The sequence below is a fragment of the Taeniopygia guttata genome, chromosome 1 (assembly GCF_048771995.1).
Source record: "Taeniopygia guttata chromosome 1, bTaeGut7.mat, whole genome shotgun sequence".
Classification (NCBI taxonomy): Eukaryota; Metazoa; Chordata; class Aves; order Passeriformes; family Estrildidae; genus Taeniopygia; species Taeniopygia guttata.
In genome coordinates this window covers 30789491-30806381 of record NC_133024.1, presented here as the reverse complement: position 1 = coordinate 30806381, position 16891 = coordinate 30789491, and the positions used below count along the sequence as shown (strand labels likewise).

Below are 16891 nucleotides of genomic sequence, written 5' to 3'. Positions count from 1 at the left end.
TGAACTGGGAAACTGAGGCTCTGGGTGATGGGTCCCCTGGATCCGTTGTTGGAGGGTAGGTCAGGGGATTTGTGTATCAGAATATCCTGTTGCTCTGAAATGAGTTCAGGATTTTCTGAGTTTGCTAATGCAGAATTGTGGTAGTGTTTAATTAGCTGAAAAGGATTTTTCTCTGAGAACAGCAGCACCACTTTCTTATAATGCAAAAGCTGGCTAGGTCTCATGAATTTGGATACTGTCAATCACTAAATGGATAAACTTATATCTGGTGACATGGAAAGCATCCTTTCCTCCCTTTTCCTCCCCTCCTTGCAGGGTGTTTTTCTCCAAGACTTGAACTTCAACACCACAGCCTGGGGGAGAGCCAGCGCTGGAGTCTTCAGCACAGTGGCTTTCCAGGGGCCCTGTCCTTTGTCCAGGCTGAATAGCTCTGCAGAGCTGCTGAGCAGAGGTACACAGTCTGGAAACCTCTTTTCTTCTCCTCTCTTGGCTCAGGGATGAAATTTTTCCCCGGAGATGATGCTTGGGGTGATGCACAGCCCTTGGTGGGGCTGTGGGGCTGGAGAGGGTCTCCCACGCTGTGTCCCAATCTCCTTGCCTCCCCTTGGCAGCAGGGCACAAAGAGCTGTTTAGGCATTCCCAGGAGCAGAGAGGGACCCAAGCCAGGGCATGCTGAAATGCACAAAGTAGGATTTATATCTTCAAAGAAATATTTCCCTCCTTTCTGAGCTCTTTTTAACTTTTTTTTTTTCTGAGGGATTTATTCCTCCTCCTTCTCCCGCCCAGGCAGGCTTTGAGGCGTGGAAGCACTTTTTGCCTCCCCGTGGTGGCTTTTCAATGGTGGGAGAGCAACTTCTTAGAAAGTTGTGGGCCACCCAGGGGCTGTGCCCACTTGCTGCATGGGGCTAGCTGAGAACAAGTGCACACATTGCTGCTGGTGACACTGTGTGACCACAGGCACAGTGAGGACAAAACTCTTCCCTTCTGCTTTTGGCCACACTGAAGTGTGGGGAGCAGCATCTCACCCCAACCTGGTCATGTTGAGTCTCTGTTTTCAGGCTTGACCTGGGGAGGTGTAACCTCAGCAATGCTCCTGATTCCCTCTTGGGGTGAGCAAAGTGACACCCAGATGTGGACATCTCGCCTGCTGCCATCTGGGACCAGCATCTGGCTGGGGGATGGAAGGTCTCTGTGTGATCACGGATGGAAGGTAGCTGTTCCCAATCCCTTTTGGGGCTAATTTCTGCCTCTGCTTTCCTGTATTGCCAAGGGGAAGAGTGCCAGCTTTCCCAAAGGCTCTGTCCTTTTGGGGTGGGAACCCAAGACTGAGATAAGAGGTACTGTATAACCCAAGATAATGGGTTATATATGAGGTATATGAAGAATGATTAGGGTCAAAAACAGAGGAAAGACTCTGCTGAGGTGTCTGGCACCAGCAGAGCCAAAGATACCTGCCTGTCGTGCTCATTTCTGCAATGCTGGAAAAGTGCCCATGTACCCAAGAACACTTGGATCAGATTATGCCTAAGTCCAGCCAAAGACATGGCATTTGTAAAAAACCTTTCTCCACCTCTTCTTTTTCTTTCTTTCTTTTCTTTCTTTCTTTTTTTTTTTTTTTTTTTTTTTAAGCGACTATTCAGCTTTATTCAAAACATTCATTTTGCTCCTAGCAGGCAAGACGAAAATCTATTGTAGCACTTTGAGATCCTTTTACAAACATGATGATTTCCCCTTGCCTGTTTCCATGTGAAGCTGAAAGCATTTGTATAAAATGAATTGTAAATGCTCTAAGGCTTGGCCAATAATTTCCTGGGCACACATTTGTTAATGTAGCCTGCAAAGTGCTTTGAAAATGAAGAAAAACAGCTGTAATTTCTAATGATGATAAGTATGATTAAACAAGGATTCTGCAAGTGGCTGTGAATAATGAGCCATCTCTGGAGACTGGACATAGGGGACAAACATGCTCCAAACATAGAATCATAAAATGGTTTGGGTTGAAAGGAACCTTAGGTTCATCTCATTCCAAACTCACTGCTATGGGCAGGGACACCTTCCACTACATCAGGTTGGTCAGGGCCCCATCCAGCCTGGCCTTGGACACTTCCAGGGGTGGAGCAGCCACAACTTCTCTGTGAAACACGTATCAGTGCCTCACCACCCTCACAGTGAATAATTTCTTCCTAATACCCAATCTAAACATACCCTCTTTCAGTTTAAAGTCAGTAATTGTCCCAAGTATCTCAGCTTGTCTTCACAGGAGAGGTGCTGCAGTCTTCTGATCATGCAAGACTCTTGAGAGAGGTACCTTGAAGAAATAGAGACTCTAAACAGTCCTGGGGGAGGGTTTTGGGAGAGGAAAAATGGGCCTTATGCAAAAATGTATTTCAACTTTACAGCTTTACCTCCTGTGGTTATCACTCTGGAATAAAACCAGGGATTAAGATGCCTTTTGTATGCTAAATTCTCATGGCTCATGTCGGATTTTGTTTTAAGGTGAATAGATCTCACCTTGGAGTGAGGCTTGCTTCACCATGTAGGGGTATGTTTAGAAATTTGGGGCTGAAGCAGTGTTTCCAAAGCCCTATCACTCATTCTGAGCCATGGGGGTTCCTCAAGGACTTCTCAAATTGACCCCAGAAGATTGACTAGTTGCCTGAGAAAATCTTGCCTTAAAGCATGCACCCACCGCTGAGGAACTTATGGCTGAGCAGGGCACACCACCCATTCCTAGCCCATCTCCTGCTGGATGTCCTCTGTGGTGGGATAAGACCCTGTGTAATAGATACAGGATTTTGGCAGTATTTATTTGAAATGAAATGGGCTTGTTTATTTTTGTCAGTTCAAAATGTGGTGGGATGTTCCAAAAGGTAGGGCATGAACCTTGGTGGAAACCTCTCCATGTCTTTGGAAGCCACAGCCACTGCCTGTTAGAGGTGTACACAACAAATGGAATGGAGAAGCCTTGTTCCTGAAGTCACAGGAGCTGTAATTCCTTGTTAACCCCTTCCACATCCACATCTGTTGGCTGTTTCCCATGTTAAGCCCTGTTGTTTCTTTCTGCTAATGGCTGTGTTCTTCCACCCCAGAAGCCAACAGATAAGCAATGCAGGAGACACGCCTTGCATGTGTTTGTCCCTGGCTGTACCACTCCCTGAGAGCCCAGACCAGGGCTTGTCGAGAAGCTGCAGAAGGTTGTGCTGATAAATTATAATTATCATCTGTTAGGGAGAGGATATAGATTATATTCTGTGTCATAGGGAGATTATGACTATCTTTATTTTATTTGATCTTTTTTTCCTGTTCTGGGTTACACCTCATTAATTTCCTGAAAAGAAACAGAAGGCAGATGATAGTCAATTGAAAGGGAACCTAGGTTGTGATCAAGAGCCTTGGGCAGAGTGTAGGGTAGAAATGCAGGTTTAAGGGATGCTCTTTGTTGGCCTTTTCTGGCTAGTGGCAAGGTCTGTGTGCAGCTTATGGTGACCAGCTTGCCAGGAGGTTTTATTCCTTTGCTTTTGTTGGTGTGATGCTGTGAAAGAGTCCCAGAGGAAAGGCCAGGAAGTGGTGCCCTAAAGAGTGGTGGCAGGAATTTCCAGGCTAAGGAGCTGCAGATACTGGGCAGGCTCAACTCATGTTCAAAGAATCTCCTAGTCCTGGCATGGGGTTCACTTTCTCTCCAAACCCCTTGGAAACAGTGGAATGGGCAGAGTGGGCATCACTCCTTTCTGCTGTCTTTCTATATAAAAAAGATTCTTAGGAGAAGTTGGCCATGCTAAGGGGCTGAGAAATGACCATCTCCGTGTCTCTCATGTGACTCCTGCTGCCCATGTAATTTTTTCCCCCAACTGTTTTCCTGCAGCGAACTGGGAAATGTATTTTTAAGATCTGGAAAGAGCCTGCAACCACAGAATCATGGAATCAAAACGCATCAGGCTGGAAGGGACCACAGTGGGTCACCTGGTCCAACCTCACACTCAAGCAGCATCACCCTCTTAGAGCACATTGCACAGGACCGGGTGGTTTTTGAGTATCTCCAGTGAGATGTGGAGTATCTCCAATATGGGTTGCCCTCAACCTGTTCCAGTTCTTAGTCACTTGCACAGTAACGAAATTCTTCCTCCTGCTCAGGTGGAGCTCCTGTGCACCAGTTTCTCGAGAGGAGCCTGGCTCCATCCTCTCCCGCAGACTCTTACAGGTCAGGTCCCCTCTTGGTCGTCTCATCTCGAGGCATCTGCGGCAACGGACTCTGCGGCCGCTGGGACAGCCGCTACCCGCGAGAGAGCCCCGGGCCAGCCCCGCGCCAGCCCCGGGCCAGCCCCGCGCCAGTCCCGGGCCAGCCCCGCGCCAGCCCCGCGCCAGCCCCGGGCCAGCCCCGCGCCGCTCCCGCTCGCCGGTTTGGAGCCGCCGCGGTGGTCCCGGTCCCGCCGCTCCCGGCCCGCTCCGCCGCCCTGAGCTCCCCGGCGCTGCGAGGGCTCTGCGCTCCCGCTGCTCGGGTGTTCCCCTGGGACGGCCTGACCTGAGCATCCCCACCTCGCCCCCGGCCGTACCTCGGCCGCCGCCGCTGCTGCCCCCTCGCCGGCGGTGCTTTAAAACCCCTGCGTTGTTAGGTATGGCGTGGGAGATACCTCGGTGCAGGGGAAAGAAATGCTCAAGAGGCACCAAGGGAAAAAGCCAGGTTTGACTGCCATACCTTTGCCCCTTGGAATATTAAAGCTCCAGCCCCAGCACCCAAAAATACTCAAGATTTTAATCCGTGCTTAAGCACTGGCCCCTCAAGCAGGTTCGTCTTTTCAGTGCTTTCAGTATTCAGGCTGTGTGGTTGAATATGTTTCCTGATTTTTCTCTCCTCCTCTTTCCTCTCTCATCCCCCCGGGCTATTTCCCATGCTTTTCCTCACTCTGTGCCAAGCAGTGGGAAAGCAGCAGCCCTGTCGGACTGCCTGTGATCATAGGAACTCTTATCTGCAAGCAAAGTCTCTGTTTGCCATGGAAAAACCTGAAGTCCCCGAGGTTTATGGAGCAGAAAAACATATGTTACTGCTTTCATGCCTCACTTGTTAAGGAGTCCTAAACTTTGCCATCCTACTAATGCATGTTTGCCTACTTGCTCTTTGCTCCCATGGCTTTTCCAGTGAATGGATTCAAGTTTGCTGTTTCCCTTCTCTATCCATTTAACTTTGCCTGGTAAAGATGGGCTGGAATTGCAGATGATCTCTGAATTTTAAGAGAACTGTGCTTCAAATCTAGATGCAAGGACTGTGAAACCTCTTGCTAAGTCCTGCCAAGGACTGAACAGATTTTTTTGGCTTCTGCATCTGTAATTTGTTTTGGTGTTGTTTGCCCTTTACGTGGTTGTTGGGCCCAGTTACTGGGATATTATCTTTCTTGGGATCAGATGCTTGTGAATTCAAATGTATCAGTGTTTGATGTGGTCTGAGGCACTGCAGATTCAGCCAGACCTTGGGAGTTATAATGATTTTATGGCTTTGAATTGCCCTGTCTCAGCTGTGGCAGCAGACTGGTAATTGGTTACCAGAGATGAAACCATGAAAGATGAAATCATGGGACAGAGGATCATGGAGAACCTGGAAGGTGGTTGAGTGATAAGGAGGGATCTTGTGTTAAATGGAATACAATTACTTGAGAAGATGGAGATGAACCTGAGGACAGAGAAGAGGGAAAATATAGAGAGGTAAAAGGGGAGGAGTGGTGCCTGTTTGGAAGGACATATATAAAGAGAACAATGGAGTGCCTGGATATATGAGTACATTTTAAATGAGAAGCATCCTTCTGTCTGTCCTTGTGTCTGCCTTTGTTTTTGTCATTCTCATGTGAGATCTGGCACATCTAAGAGGGATTTCTCCTGGACTTGTCCTAGGAGTTGCCACTGGACTGTTTGCCAATACCAGCAACAGCACAGTGTAAATGCATTGCAAAACATGAATCTTGCAGAGCGTAGAGGGAGATGATCTCCTCTTAGAAGTCACTGCTTTAAGAGTGAAGCAGCCTCAAATTTGGTGAGTTGTCACCAAAGACAGAAAGGTCTTTCCTCTCTCTGTCAATTATTTTCTTTGCATCTCCATGCAAGCATCACCTTTTTCCTAGTGCCTCAAGCATGCCTTGTGCTTCATTCCTCAGCAGAGACCCAGCAGCCCTGAAGCTGTGGGGCAGAGCTGCTCAAAGGCTCCCATTTGCTAGGTGAGCCCTTTACGCCCAGAGGGAATGGAAGCCTTGGATCAAATCACGATCTGGGAATTGACAGGATGGTTTCTGCTTTGGACAAGAGCTCACTGATATTTCTTCCTAAGATCTAATTGCAACCTACCTCCTTTTTGGTCTGAATCCATTCCCTCTTGTCATCCATGCCCTCATCAAAAGTCCCTCTCCAGCTCAATGGTAAATAGTAACCCCTTTAGGTACTGGAAAGCACTACAGGGTCTCCATTTATATCTCCATTTACCTGAGTGGAGATATGCTAGAGAACATCTGTCCTCTCTACTTGACAAGATGGAATTTCACTCTGAGGTTATTGCCTTTGTAGAATTCTTTGGCCCTTTGCAGGCTCCAGAGGAGAAGCTGAGTTGGATTTCTTTGTCTCTTGGGGGCTGGGAGAGGAGGGAAAAGGTCTCTGGAAAGAGAAAAGGGAAAGGATAGGAAAAGAGGGACAGATGGATATCAGCAGAAGCTACAGCTGAAAGCAGGGGACAAGTTATCTTTTTTGAGTCTCTTGATACAGAAATGTGTCATTGCCATAGTGATACTGCTTGGACAGCAGGGTCAATGATGATTCAGGGGATGGCAGAGAGAAAGGCATCTTTATTTGCTCTTCTTTGGCTAGCCTGATGTTCTTGGGAGAACCAGAGGCTGGTGGAGGGAAGTGTAGACAGCAGGTTGTGTTTGTCTCTCCCTTATTCCCCAGCCTCTGCTGGAATGAGGTGTCCCTTTCCCAATAACTCATGGGCTTGGAGAGGTGACTTGATTGGAAAGACTAAGGCAGGATGTAATGAAATTCTTAATTATAGTGGTGTCATAAGCACTCTAATGCATAGATGAAGCTCTGATATTGCCCAGAGAAATTTTGGATGCCACATCCCTGGAAGTGTTCAAGGCCAGAGTGGATGGGACTCTGAGCAACCTGGTCTAGTGGAATGATCTTTAAGATAATTTCCAACCCAAACAATTCTGTCACTCTGGGATGAAGCTGAAAACACCTTTCCCTTTCTGCTGGGGGTGAGTCCAGGGTGAATTAAGCATTCAGAAGCTCAAGGCCAGATGATGTTTGATACATGAGAGAAACTGGATGCTGCAGGTATCGAGTAGCTTGTGCCATGGGTGAACAGGTGTAACCTGGACAGACTGTGGCTCCTGTGTTCCAAAACCCATGGGAATTGCCACAGAAATCCCAAATAGCAGGTGACTATGCGCTGCATGCAAGGATATTCTGAGGAGGAAATATGAGCTACAAGGAAAGACTAGAAAAGCTGGGATAATTGAGGCCAGAGAAGTTTTAAGAGGAGACATCCATATGTGAGTACATGTAATACCTAACAGAGGAGGAGTTTAAGCTGTTCACTATATCCACAGCAGACAAGGCACGAAGTAATGCCCCTAACTGTAATAGTTAGAGACATGACACTGGGAAAAAACCTGCCAACTTTTAATTGTAAAGTGATTTAGGACTTGTTCAGCCCATCTTGAGCGATGGTGGGATCTCCATCACTGACAATTTCATGAGGGGTAAACTAACACCTAGGTTTAACACCTGGCATGCTGCTGTAGCCAGACAGATGATGCGGGCAGTGTTTCAGGATCTCCATAATCTGTTTTCTTGTCAAATCCTGTGTGCTCATGGACAAGTATGGATGTATGAGCCATGTGTACCCACACCTGGGAATGTGAGTATCAAACCTCATAGCCCTTTGACAGCAAAACTAATGGGTTTGGTCCAGTGGCCTGAATTTCTGTTGCAGAAGGAGAAGGGCTGAGCAAGAATGAATGCTGTGCTTTGGTGATACAGGTACTCATGTTTTGGGGATCCTTTTAGGAGGTAACAAATATTGCAGTCCCATGGCATGTGACAACCTTCTGGTAAGAGCTCTGAAGGCTCACATATATTCAGAAGCTGTGGCTGTTGTTACTTGGTAATTGCTGGATTTATGCCAGGTGTACTTTAGGCCAGCTGATGAAACCACCTGGATCAGCTGTCATCTGCACTACATCCCCCCAGGTGTGCTCTGGGAATTCTAGAGCAGGATCACCATCTTGCCACATGAGATTGGCATCAATTTTTTACTAAGGGTGACTTGCTGGTGCCAGGATCTGGTACTGCTGAGCTTCTAGGGATGATTTGACCCCACTAGATCTAAGCATCCAAGTGTGTGATTCCCTATGACTGTCCTGAATGGACAGACACATCTGTCTCAGGAAGGCATTCAGGGCATGACATTCTTAGTGCTGCATAATAAGTACTGGTCCAAACTGAACCCCCTTTTTGTTTCCTTTCCATCCTCTTTCCTTGCACTCCAACTGCCAACAGGCTGGGCATTTGGAAAGGGTATGAGGGGAGTGATTTTTCTGTTTTAACTTGTGTCTCATGTCTCTGATTTGTTTGTGCTTTCTGCAAACTAGTCTGTTATTTGGATGTGCCAGTCTGCAAGGATTTATGCATTGATTTCTTTGAAGTCATACTGGGATCTGAGTTATTTCCAAACCCTTAATGCGTCTGTTTCATCCATGTGTATAGTGCAGCAAACTGTTTATTCTTCCTCTTAAATTATTGTTATTACATCTGAAAAAACAAGGAAATCTTGTGTCCTAAGCTGGTATTTTGCAGGCAAGCATTTCAGGATTTGAACATGGTTGATGTGGACTCAAGGATGTCATGGCACTTCTAATGTAACAGAAAAACATCTCTGACTAACTCGACCCCAAACAAAAGCTGTATAATGGGGCTTCTTTAAATGCCCCCACAAAACTGTTTTCCTAAATCTTTCCTTGAAGTCTCAGTAGTGCCCTGCTGGGTGAACCACTCTTCACCTAGCACTAGTCCCTGTGCTATTTTCTTCACTGTAACTACACTGGTTGCAATTTACCACCAAGTTTTTTGGTTTTAATTATGATTATGAATAGATCTCCCGCATGTACATCTTTGCAGCTGGTCTTTCTACACTTTAAAATCTGTTCCAAGTAACATTGTTTCAGCCAGGTAATAATTATTGCTTAAGGGATCAGTCTCTGCAATGCTGCAGTTTTGCCAGGATAAGAGAGCTGTGTACCTGGGGAGGTTTAGTGCCTCTTTTACATGAGCTAGTTAAACTGATAACATGTTTCAAACAGGTCACAATGGTGCTGAATAATTCCCATAGCTAATCCTAGAGTCAGGTTCTTATGACATATTTTGAAATATGCTTAAGTTAAAGAATTCATTTCCCACAACCTTCTGTATAGCCAGAAGAAGGCAGAGGTAGCATCAAAGGTGATTCAGAGCACCTAAGTTATAACCAGTAGCACCACTGACTGTCACCATCCTTCTCAGCTGGCCATCTCACTTTCATATATAAAATTAGGTGGGATGTCCTCAGCATGGCTTCCTGCTGGTCTGAGCATCTGCTCAGGAAAGCTTTCTCTCCTTCCTCAAATACGGAAAGCTTACCCAACCTTTGTAAAACTTGTGCTCTTGTTTCAGGAGGAAGATGAGCTAAAGCCACTTAGATGGAGGCCAGTCCCACCAGCCTCAAGAGGCTGAAGCTTGGAAAGCTGAAGGTGGTCCGTCGGAGCCTGCTGCAGAGGTACGAGCACCAGCCGTTCATCTCCTGCCTGGCTGGTTTCTACAGCTGCCGCTGGAAGCGGTACCAGCGCGAAAAGACCGAGCCTGGGAAATGCTGCTGCAACATGGTAAGTGAGATCAAAGTCAGCACGGATTTCTGTCCTGGGGCAGGGAAGTCTAAGGAGACAAGGGGTTGTTGACATGGAATCCCAGCCCAATATAATTTGGAGACCATTGGGATCTGTTGGGCTGTTAGGTTTTGCTCTAAATGCTTGATGTATTGCTGCTTCTGTGGCAGGCTCAATTTGCCTATGCCACCACACAGCTAATGAATGTGGACTTTGCACCAACCTCTCCTGGCCTGTGAAACCTCTCAAAGATATAGAATCAAATTAAAGAAGTAATATTTAGGTAGGGTGGGCAGTAAGAATTGCAAGGAAGGTTGCTCTACAGTGCAATTTCCCCTCATGTGAGGTGGTTAAAATCCCGTTCATTTGGGAAGTAATGAGTTTTCCCTGAGAACAAGAAATGGAGAGTATGCTTTTAAGGACATTTTCCTGGTTACAAGGGAAAGGATGGGAATTCCTCTCCATATTTACTTCAGTTGGAATTCCAACACCAAGCTACATATGTTTAGGGACAGCCTAAAAGAACCTACCCTTTGTTTTGATTGCTGTGGGCTGGTCATAGCTCTGACTGCTTGTCCTTCCTCTCCCTCTCCAGCGGGAATGCATGTTTTTCCCATTGCTCGTTGCAGCTTTCTGCTTTTCTCTGGTCTTTCTGTACACGTGGGGTGAAGGTAAAAATGACTACAACAGCTTTGACTGGTAAGTAACATCTTTTCCTCCTCTCCAACCCCTTTGGCATGTCACTAGGATGACTGGGAAGGGATGAGCACCTTCCAGAGCAGCTGTGGTGCAACAGGGCACTTTAGTAATGAAGCAAAGATTTGCACCTTAAACTCTTGGTTGCAGCATTCAAATTGAATGTCCAGTGACTCTGGAGGTGCTGGGATTCGGTCTTTGCTTGGGTACAATATTTGGGTGTAAATGTGAATTTAAGAGAAAGGGGAGAATCATCGTCACAAAAATTGTGAATGCAAGGGACTAAATAACTCTTTCCTTCTCTGAGTCTTTCTTTTCCTCATTCCCTTTCTCCCCCATTCCATGTGAAGAAATGTAGTGGCTGGAATCAGAGGCATTGCTCCAGCTATCTCACTGAAAGAGAATTCTATGTTCCCAAATTCAAAAGTAAGAAATAATCATCAGGGATTTACGCACATCTTTGCCTTCTGTACTACATAGGCAACAGTTATGCAAATCTGGCCCCTAAAATTAAATTAAAGCTGCTCAAGTATTATGGGAAGGAAAGGTATAATAATGTGTTTTAGTTTGATGGTTAATACAATCAGGGATTTGGGGAAGGAGGCTCTTAATCACTTTTGCATGTTACAGTGTAGGCTATTCCTCCACCTTTCTTTGTTTTATGCTTAGGAAATTTCAGAATTTCAAAGAACAGGTCTGTTGGTCCTCTGTAGTCCAGGTGCTAACCAAAAACATTCTTACAGTATTTTCTTGGTTTATTTTTAGGTATAACTATGGGAACCTGGGCTTCTGGTTCCTCTGGTCTCTTGTTATCCTGATTGTGGCTGCAGTCTTGTTCGCGTACATCTCACTGTTACTGGTGAGTAATGCTCCTTGGAGCTGACCTTGATTTATAGTCCTGAAAGGTGAACATAGGGTTGGCTTTAATGTGTCAGACCAAAGGTCAGTCTAGTCCCCCATGTGATCTTTGGACAGTGAAAGTCGGGAGATGATCTGGAACACAGTGAGTGTTTACAGTACTTTCCCCCCATATCTACCTGCAAATGACCAGTATCAGCTCAGGAGTCTCCGAGCCAGATGTCATTTCTGTGATTTCTCTCAATGATTTCCCTTTGATAAATGCTTGCAATTCCTTCTTGAACCCAAGGAAAACTGACCCAGCAGTGGCTGGATTTAGATTTGGGGGAACTAAAAATTGTTTTGGCAGCAGGGAAATACGGGGCTCCGAGTCATGTAGCAGTGGTAAAACGTCATCACAGCTGAGTTATTCTTCTAATGCTGGATAAAATGTTCTACTAGAGGAAGGAGAACAAAACCTTTCCACTTGACTGACTCTGATTTGCTGGAGGATTTTCTCCAGATAGAGGCTATAATTGTGGTCAGTTTATGCTGAAAGAGGTTCCTGGAATCTTCACTTTTACAAATCCTGTGAAATTTTCTGATATAATGTCTGCTTAGTTAGGAAAACATACCAACCCCAAAATTTTCCTAAAATTTCTGTTTACTCATCCTTTTCCTCTGTTATTTCTCTCATAAGAAAGCTCTGAAATAAACACAGATTTGCACCTGTTCTTCCACCTTCTTAATCCAGAGCTATAGGCCAAGAATTCACTTTGACTCCAGGCACTGGAGTTCACATCAGTCCCATGCCTGCTCTGACTTTCATTTGGAAATGCCAGGTGCTGAAGGTGAGGCTGTGGCTTTGTCTCACCTCTGTGACCAAGACAACCATCCATTCCCGCTGTTCTTACCCATTCCCTGATGTGGCATCATACAGTCATTCTGTAAATGGTTCATGAAAGGGCTTTGTCTGTGCAGTACCTAACATAATTGGTTTCTGGGGTCCTTTTTTCCTGATGAAGTACAAATAAATAGAATTTTTATTCTAGTGCTAGTGATAAAAACCCCATAGTGATAAATAGGACAGGTGCTTGTTCATGTCCCCAACAATCAAGAGCATTGTAAGACATGTGGATTAACTTAGCTCTGAAAGGGACCAACAACAATAATTAACTACAAGGATTTTGTAACACCATGGGTGCTCATGAACTATTATTCAGCAAAGCTTACCTGGCTTTTTCAGGGGCCATGGAGTAGTGTGGGTAGTTTGGTGGTTACAATATTTTGGGCAACTCAGAGCTTTGCCAGAGATGCCCATGTGACTGAGATGGTGCCTCAGCAGGCTGCAGATCTGGAGTCGACCTCAGGATCAGACTAACTCACCATAGCCCATGCTAGAAACTGGCTTTACAGGATTTCCTGGGCTCAGGGAGCCTGAAGACCCTTGGGGCTGATGTGTCAGCTCGGTCATGCTCTGTCTGGATCCAGATGTCAGCCAGTGTCCAAGCAGTGGGTTTTCTTTAAGCATTTTCAGTTTTTTGTCACCATGAATGTGATGTCTGCAAGCTATCAGAGTAGGTGATGGGCAACGTAAAGCCGGAAAGGAAGATGGAGGATATGAGGTGCAATTGGTGTCCTACATGGTTTAGTTCAGTCCTGGTCCTACTCTTTATTACATAGCTACATCATCCTCTTCCTCTCAAGTCTCTCAGTTCTGTCTAAGGCTAACAACATTTGCCTTCCTCAGAAGGGTGGGCATGGATAAACCTGAAATAATGCAAGTAGTCTGGATGGTATCAGAAAACATGAGAAACTTCAGAGGTTCCTCTGCTCTGGGAAGAGCCCTGCAGGGAAGGTCCATTTGCTTCTTGCTTTTATGAAGCTGTTAAGTGACCCAGCCAAAGACGTTGGATATTTCTGAGGACACTTTTCCCGCTTGCTTGCATCACCATGCCAACATGTCCATTGTAGCATGACTGCTGCATGCATCCATGCTGGGCAGGGGGTGCTGGGGGCATGGGCTGCTACTTAAATGTTATTAGGTCTTGAGGGAAAGGGGAGCAAGGAAAGTTATCACTGCTACTACTTACACTCCTGCTATCTGAAAACATGAAGTGAATTGTAGCAGCTGTGGCTGGGCAAAGCGCCTAGCAAGGCTCTTTCAGAGGAGGACTCTGCCTGAAATTCACCTCTCCACCACTGTTTGCAGTGAAGGCTTTGATGGACAACCCAGCAAAATACTGGGAGCCTCACGGGCTGGGAAGAGTAACTCAGCCCTTCCACATCAAAATAAGTCATACAGTGTGGGAACTATACGACAGGAAGGTTGCTCTAATACATTTCAGACAGCTGATGGCCAAATAGATTTCTGTCATGATGAATTACATCCCAGGTTCTGGTTGAACAGTGTTGGATGAGAGTGCCTTCACCTAGGTGATGTTTTCTGGTGATGTTTTGCATGAACAGCCTGTCTCATCAAAAACCTGAACACCCTGATGCCCTTGATGGAGCAGAAAGATTTTATATTGACCAGTATCTGGTCTGATTTTGCTCGTGAACACCATACCCTCTTTCTTATTGATGGCACCCAGCTGGAACCTGCAAGCCTGCTTCCATGACCTTATTGTGACCCACTGAAGCATACAGGCTTCTGCCACCTGCCACAAGTGGCTGAAGAAAATGCTGCACAAGAAAGGATTAACTGGACAAATATGATCTCCATCCACATGCATAATTGCTATTTTTTCATACAATGAATTTCAATTAATTCAATTGTTCAACTGCTCTCCAAGACAATTTTCTCATCCCTATTAGGGCTAAATGATTAAACTAATTACAATTAATTATAAACAAATTACTAGGGATCTAATTACAGAACTGTTTATGCTCAGTGGAGAAGAAAAAATATTTTCTTGTTTAGTCTTTCAAACCCCAAGAGATAACATTTGCCTCTCTGCAGTTCAACTGTGTTTTTAATAAGGGTTGTGAGGAGGTGACTTACGATTGTACAAATTGAAGAGGTTCAGATGTGTTGTAGCCTTTTCATCCATAGCTAGAGAGGACTCAAAATAGTACATTGACACTGAAATCCAAAATATGACCTCAAAAAACTCCATCCCCAAGAGATGGGGGTATCAGACAAGTTCTGAGTTTTTTACCATGAAGTGGATGAATATAAGGACGTGAATCCAGCTGCTGTGAACATCTAACTGAGCAGATGTTTCAGGTGAGCCAGTTGTCCAAGTTTCTGCTTGCATGTCCTTGTAGTGTAGGTTCAGAGCCTGCCCAGACCTCATCAGAAGTATTGAGATGATTACAAGGTAGTTCCCATGCTGAAGTAGAATGGAGTTAAGCATCTGCTGTCCACCTTTTGCAGAAAAACCTTGTGGTCAATACAGCCATTCAGAAAGAGGGAGACAGAAATGAAATTCTCATTGCAATGAATTCATTTATCTTGCCACCTTAATCACCACTTTGCAGGTAGATGGTGGAGGGGAGACACTTCCACACCTCATTTTAAAGAAGAGAAGGATTCAAGAGGAGGCTTTAACATTCTGGGAGATGATGGGATTGGCAAAAGGGACCTTGACTCTAACCTTGGCAGTATCAGTCAGAAACATACTGATCACCTAAGCCCTCATGCCTTTGTACTTATATTAGACAATCCCAGAAAGTGTGTGGAAGAAATTTGGAGTAGACAGACCAGTAAGAGGACATGATAAAACAGTATCAGTGGAGATTTAGGTTAAAAATTAGGGGAAAGTTTTTTTACCCAGAGGATTTCTGGGCACTGGAACAGGCTTGCCAGGGAAGTACTAATGGGATTGAGTCTGTCTGAGTGCCCTGAGTTCAAGAAGTATTTGGACTATGCTCTCAGGAACATGAGTTCCTGACTCATGTTAGTTCATTAGTTGATCCAAGAATCGTGGTGTGATTTTGTGCTGGGCCAGAAGATGGACTTTGACAATCCTTGTGGGTCCCTTCTGGCTCAGAATGTTCTAAATGTTTGGCTTTATTGTATGCAAGGACCAGGTCTTTGTGTAACATCACTTGCAGCAAAGGAGCAGAGTGGTTTTTTGCTCTCATTTTTTCACCCTGGAATAGGTTATTTAAATGGGGCTGATTTAAGATATTTAGCAGTATTTCAGTTCTCTTTCAACTGCTCCCATGTTACTCATCATGTACTGGGTGCCTTTATTCTATTAAAGGAAGCCAACATGTCAAGAAGTACTTGTATTCACTGTTGAGTTTATCTTAGAATCATAAAATGATTTGTGTTGGAAGGGACCTTCAAGGTTATCTAATTCCCACCTCTCTGTCATGGACAGAAATGTCTACCACCAGACCATGTTGCTCAAAACCCCATCCAACCTGGCCTTGTATCCTGTTTCAAATCAGCATGATCCTGGAAAGAGAGTGTGTTTGTAGATGGATAGGAAACAACATGCAGTTGAATTGCAAGAGAGAAGACCCTCTTCCCCCAAATCTGTACATCTTGTTTTCATACAATCCCTGTATCCCACAGTCTTGCAGGGATTTGCATTAGTGGAGCACTGATGTCTACTAACAGATACTTTTCTCTAAGCCCTGATAGTGGTCCCAAAATGATCCTTTACAGTGGTTGGGAAGTTTCCCCAGGCATTTAGACTCCTGAGCATAGAGTACATTTTCACAGCAGCGAAGTGTTTCTTCAGGTGAAATTCATCTCCAGACTCACTGGTCACTTAGGTATGGAATTATGTGAAGCTCTGCATGAGAACCATGGAGTGACTTGCCTTATTCTTGGCTTGTTGGTGCTCAAGGCATCTCAGGCTGTCCTCTGTCCTGGCTGGGGTTTACAGCATGCTTTACAAGAACCCTCCCCAAGGGCTCCAACTTGCCATCAGGTGGAAGGGACGTGCCAGCCACCAAAAACTGGAGTAATTTAATCCCCAAGACACTTTCCTCTGATACAGGCCTGAGATATGCCTGTCTCTTACATTCCCCATGGTTAATGTGGAAGAATTGCCTTTTTTGCTGTCTACTCTGTACTTTTGTGCAGCTCTGGGACATTTTTTTCTTTCCTGGCTTCTCTCCCATGGTTGATATGCCTCTAATCACAATAAATGCAAGGCAAATAGTCAAGGTTAGTGCTGTATTGGTTTATACAGTAATAATTGACCCTGGCCATCATTCCTCTTTTAGAGTCTCTCCTCACAAAAAGTCATTGTAAGCAAGTACCCCAAAGTGTCCATTTATCTGTTACCCAGGAAAAGGTCTTTGGTCCTGAAGGGGAATCTTGATATGTACTTGGCCATTTCAGAAGCATTTTTACTGTAGCACTAAACATTTCTCTCAATTTACCTGTCCTGCAAACATTGACATTGTTGAGGAAGACCTAGTGCAAAGTAACTTCCCAATGCAAAAATAATTCCAGAAGTGCCTCATGGGCACATGTCAGCACCTTCCACCAGGATGCA

The 16891-nt window shown here is 45.2% G+C and overlaps 1 protein-coding gene across 3 annotated transcripts in view; it reads left to right on the top strand.

Annotated features, from left to right (window-relative positions):
* Positions 1–16891, top strand: part of GDPD4 (glycerophosphodiester phosphodiesterase domain containing 4) — a 37887-nt gene that overhangs the window by 5119 nt on the left and 15877 nt on the right. For all 3 annotated transcript variants that reach the window (XM_030268477.4, XM_030268454.4, XM_030268485.4), the window contains exons 2-4: positions 9688–9896; positions 10492–10595; positions 11358–11451. In XM_030268477.4, the coding sequence (XP_030124337.1) occupies positions 9714–9896; positions 10492–10595; positions 11358–11451 (381 nt within the window). In that variant the 5' untranslated portion in view covers positions 9688–9713. The remainder of the gene's footprint in view (positions 1–9687; positions 9897–10491; positions 10596–11357; positions 11452–16891) is intronic.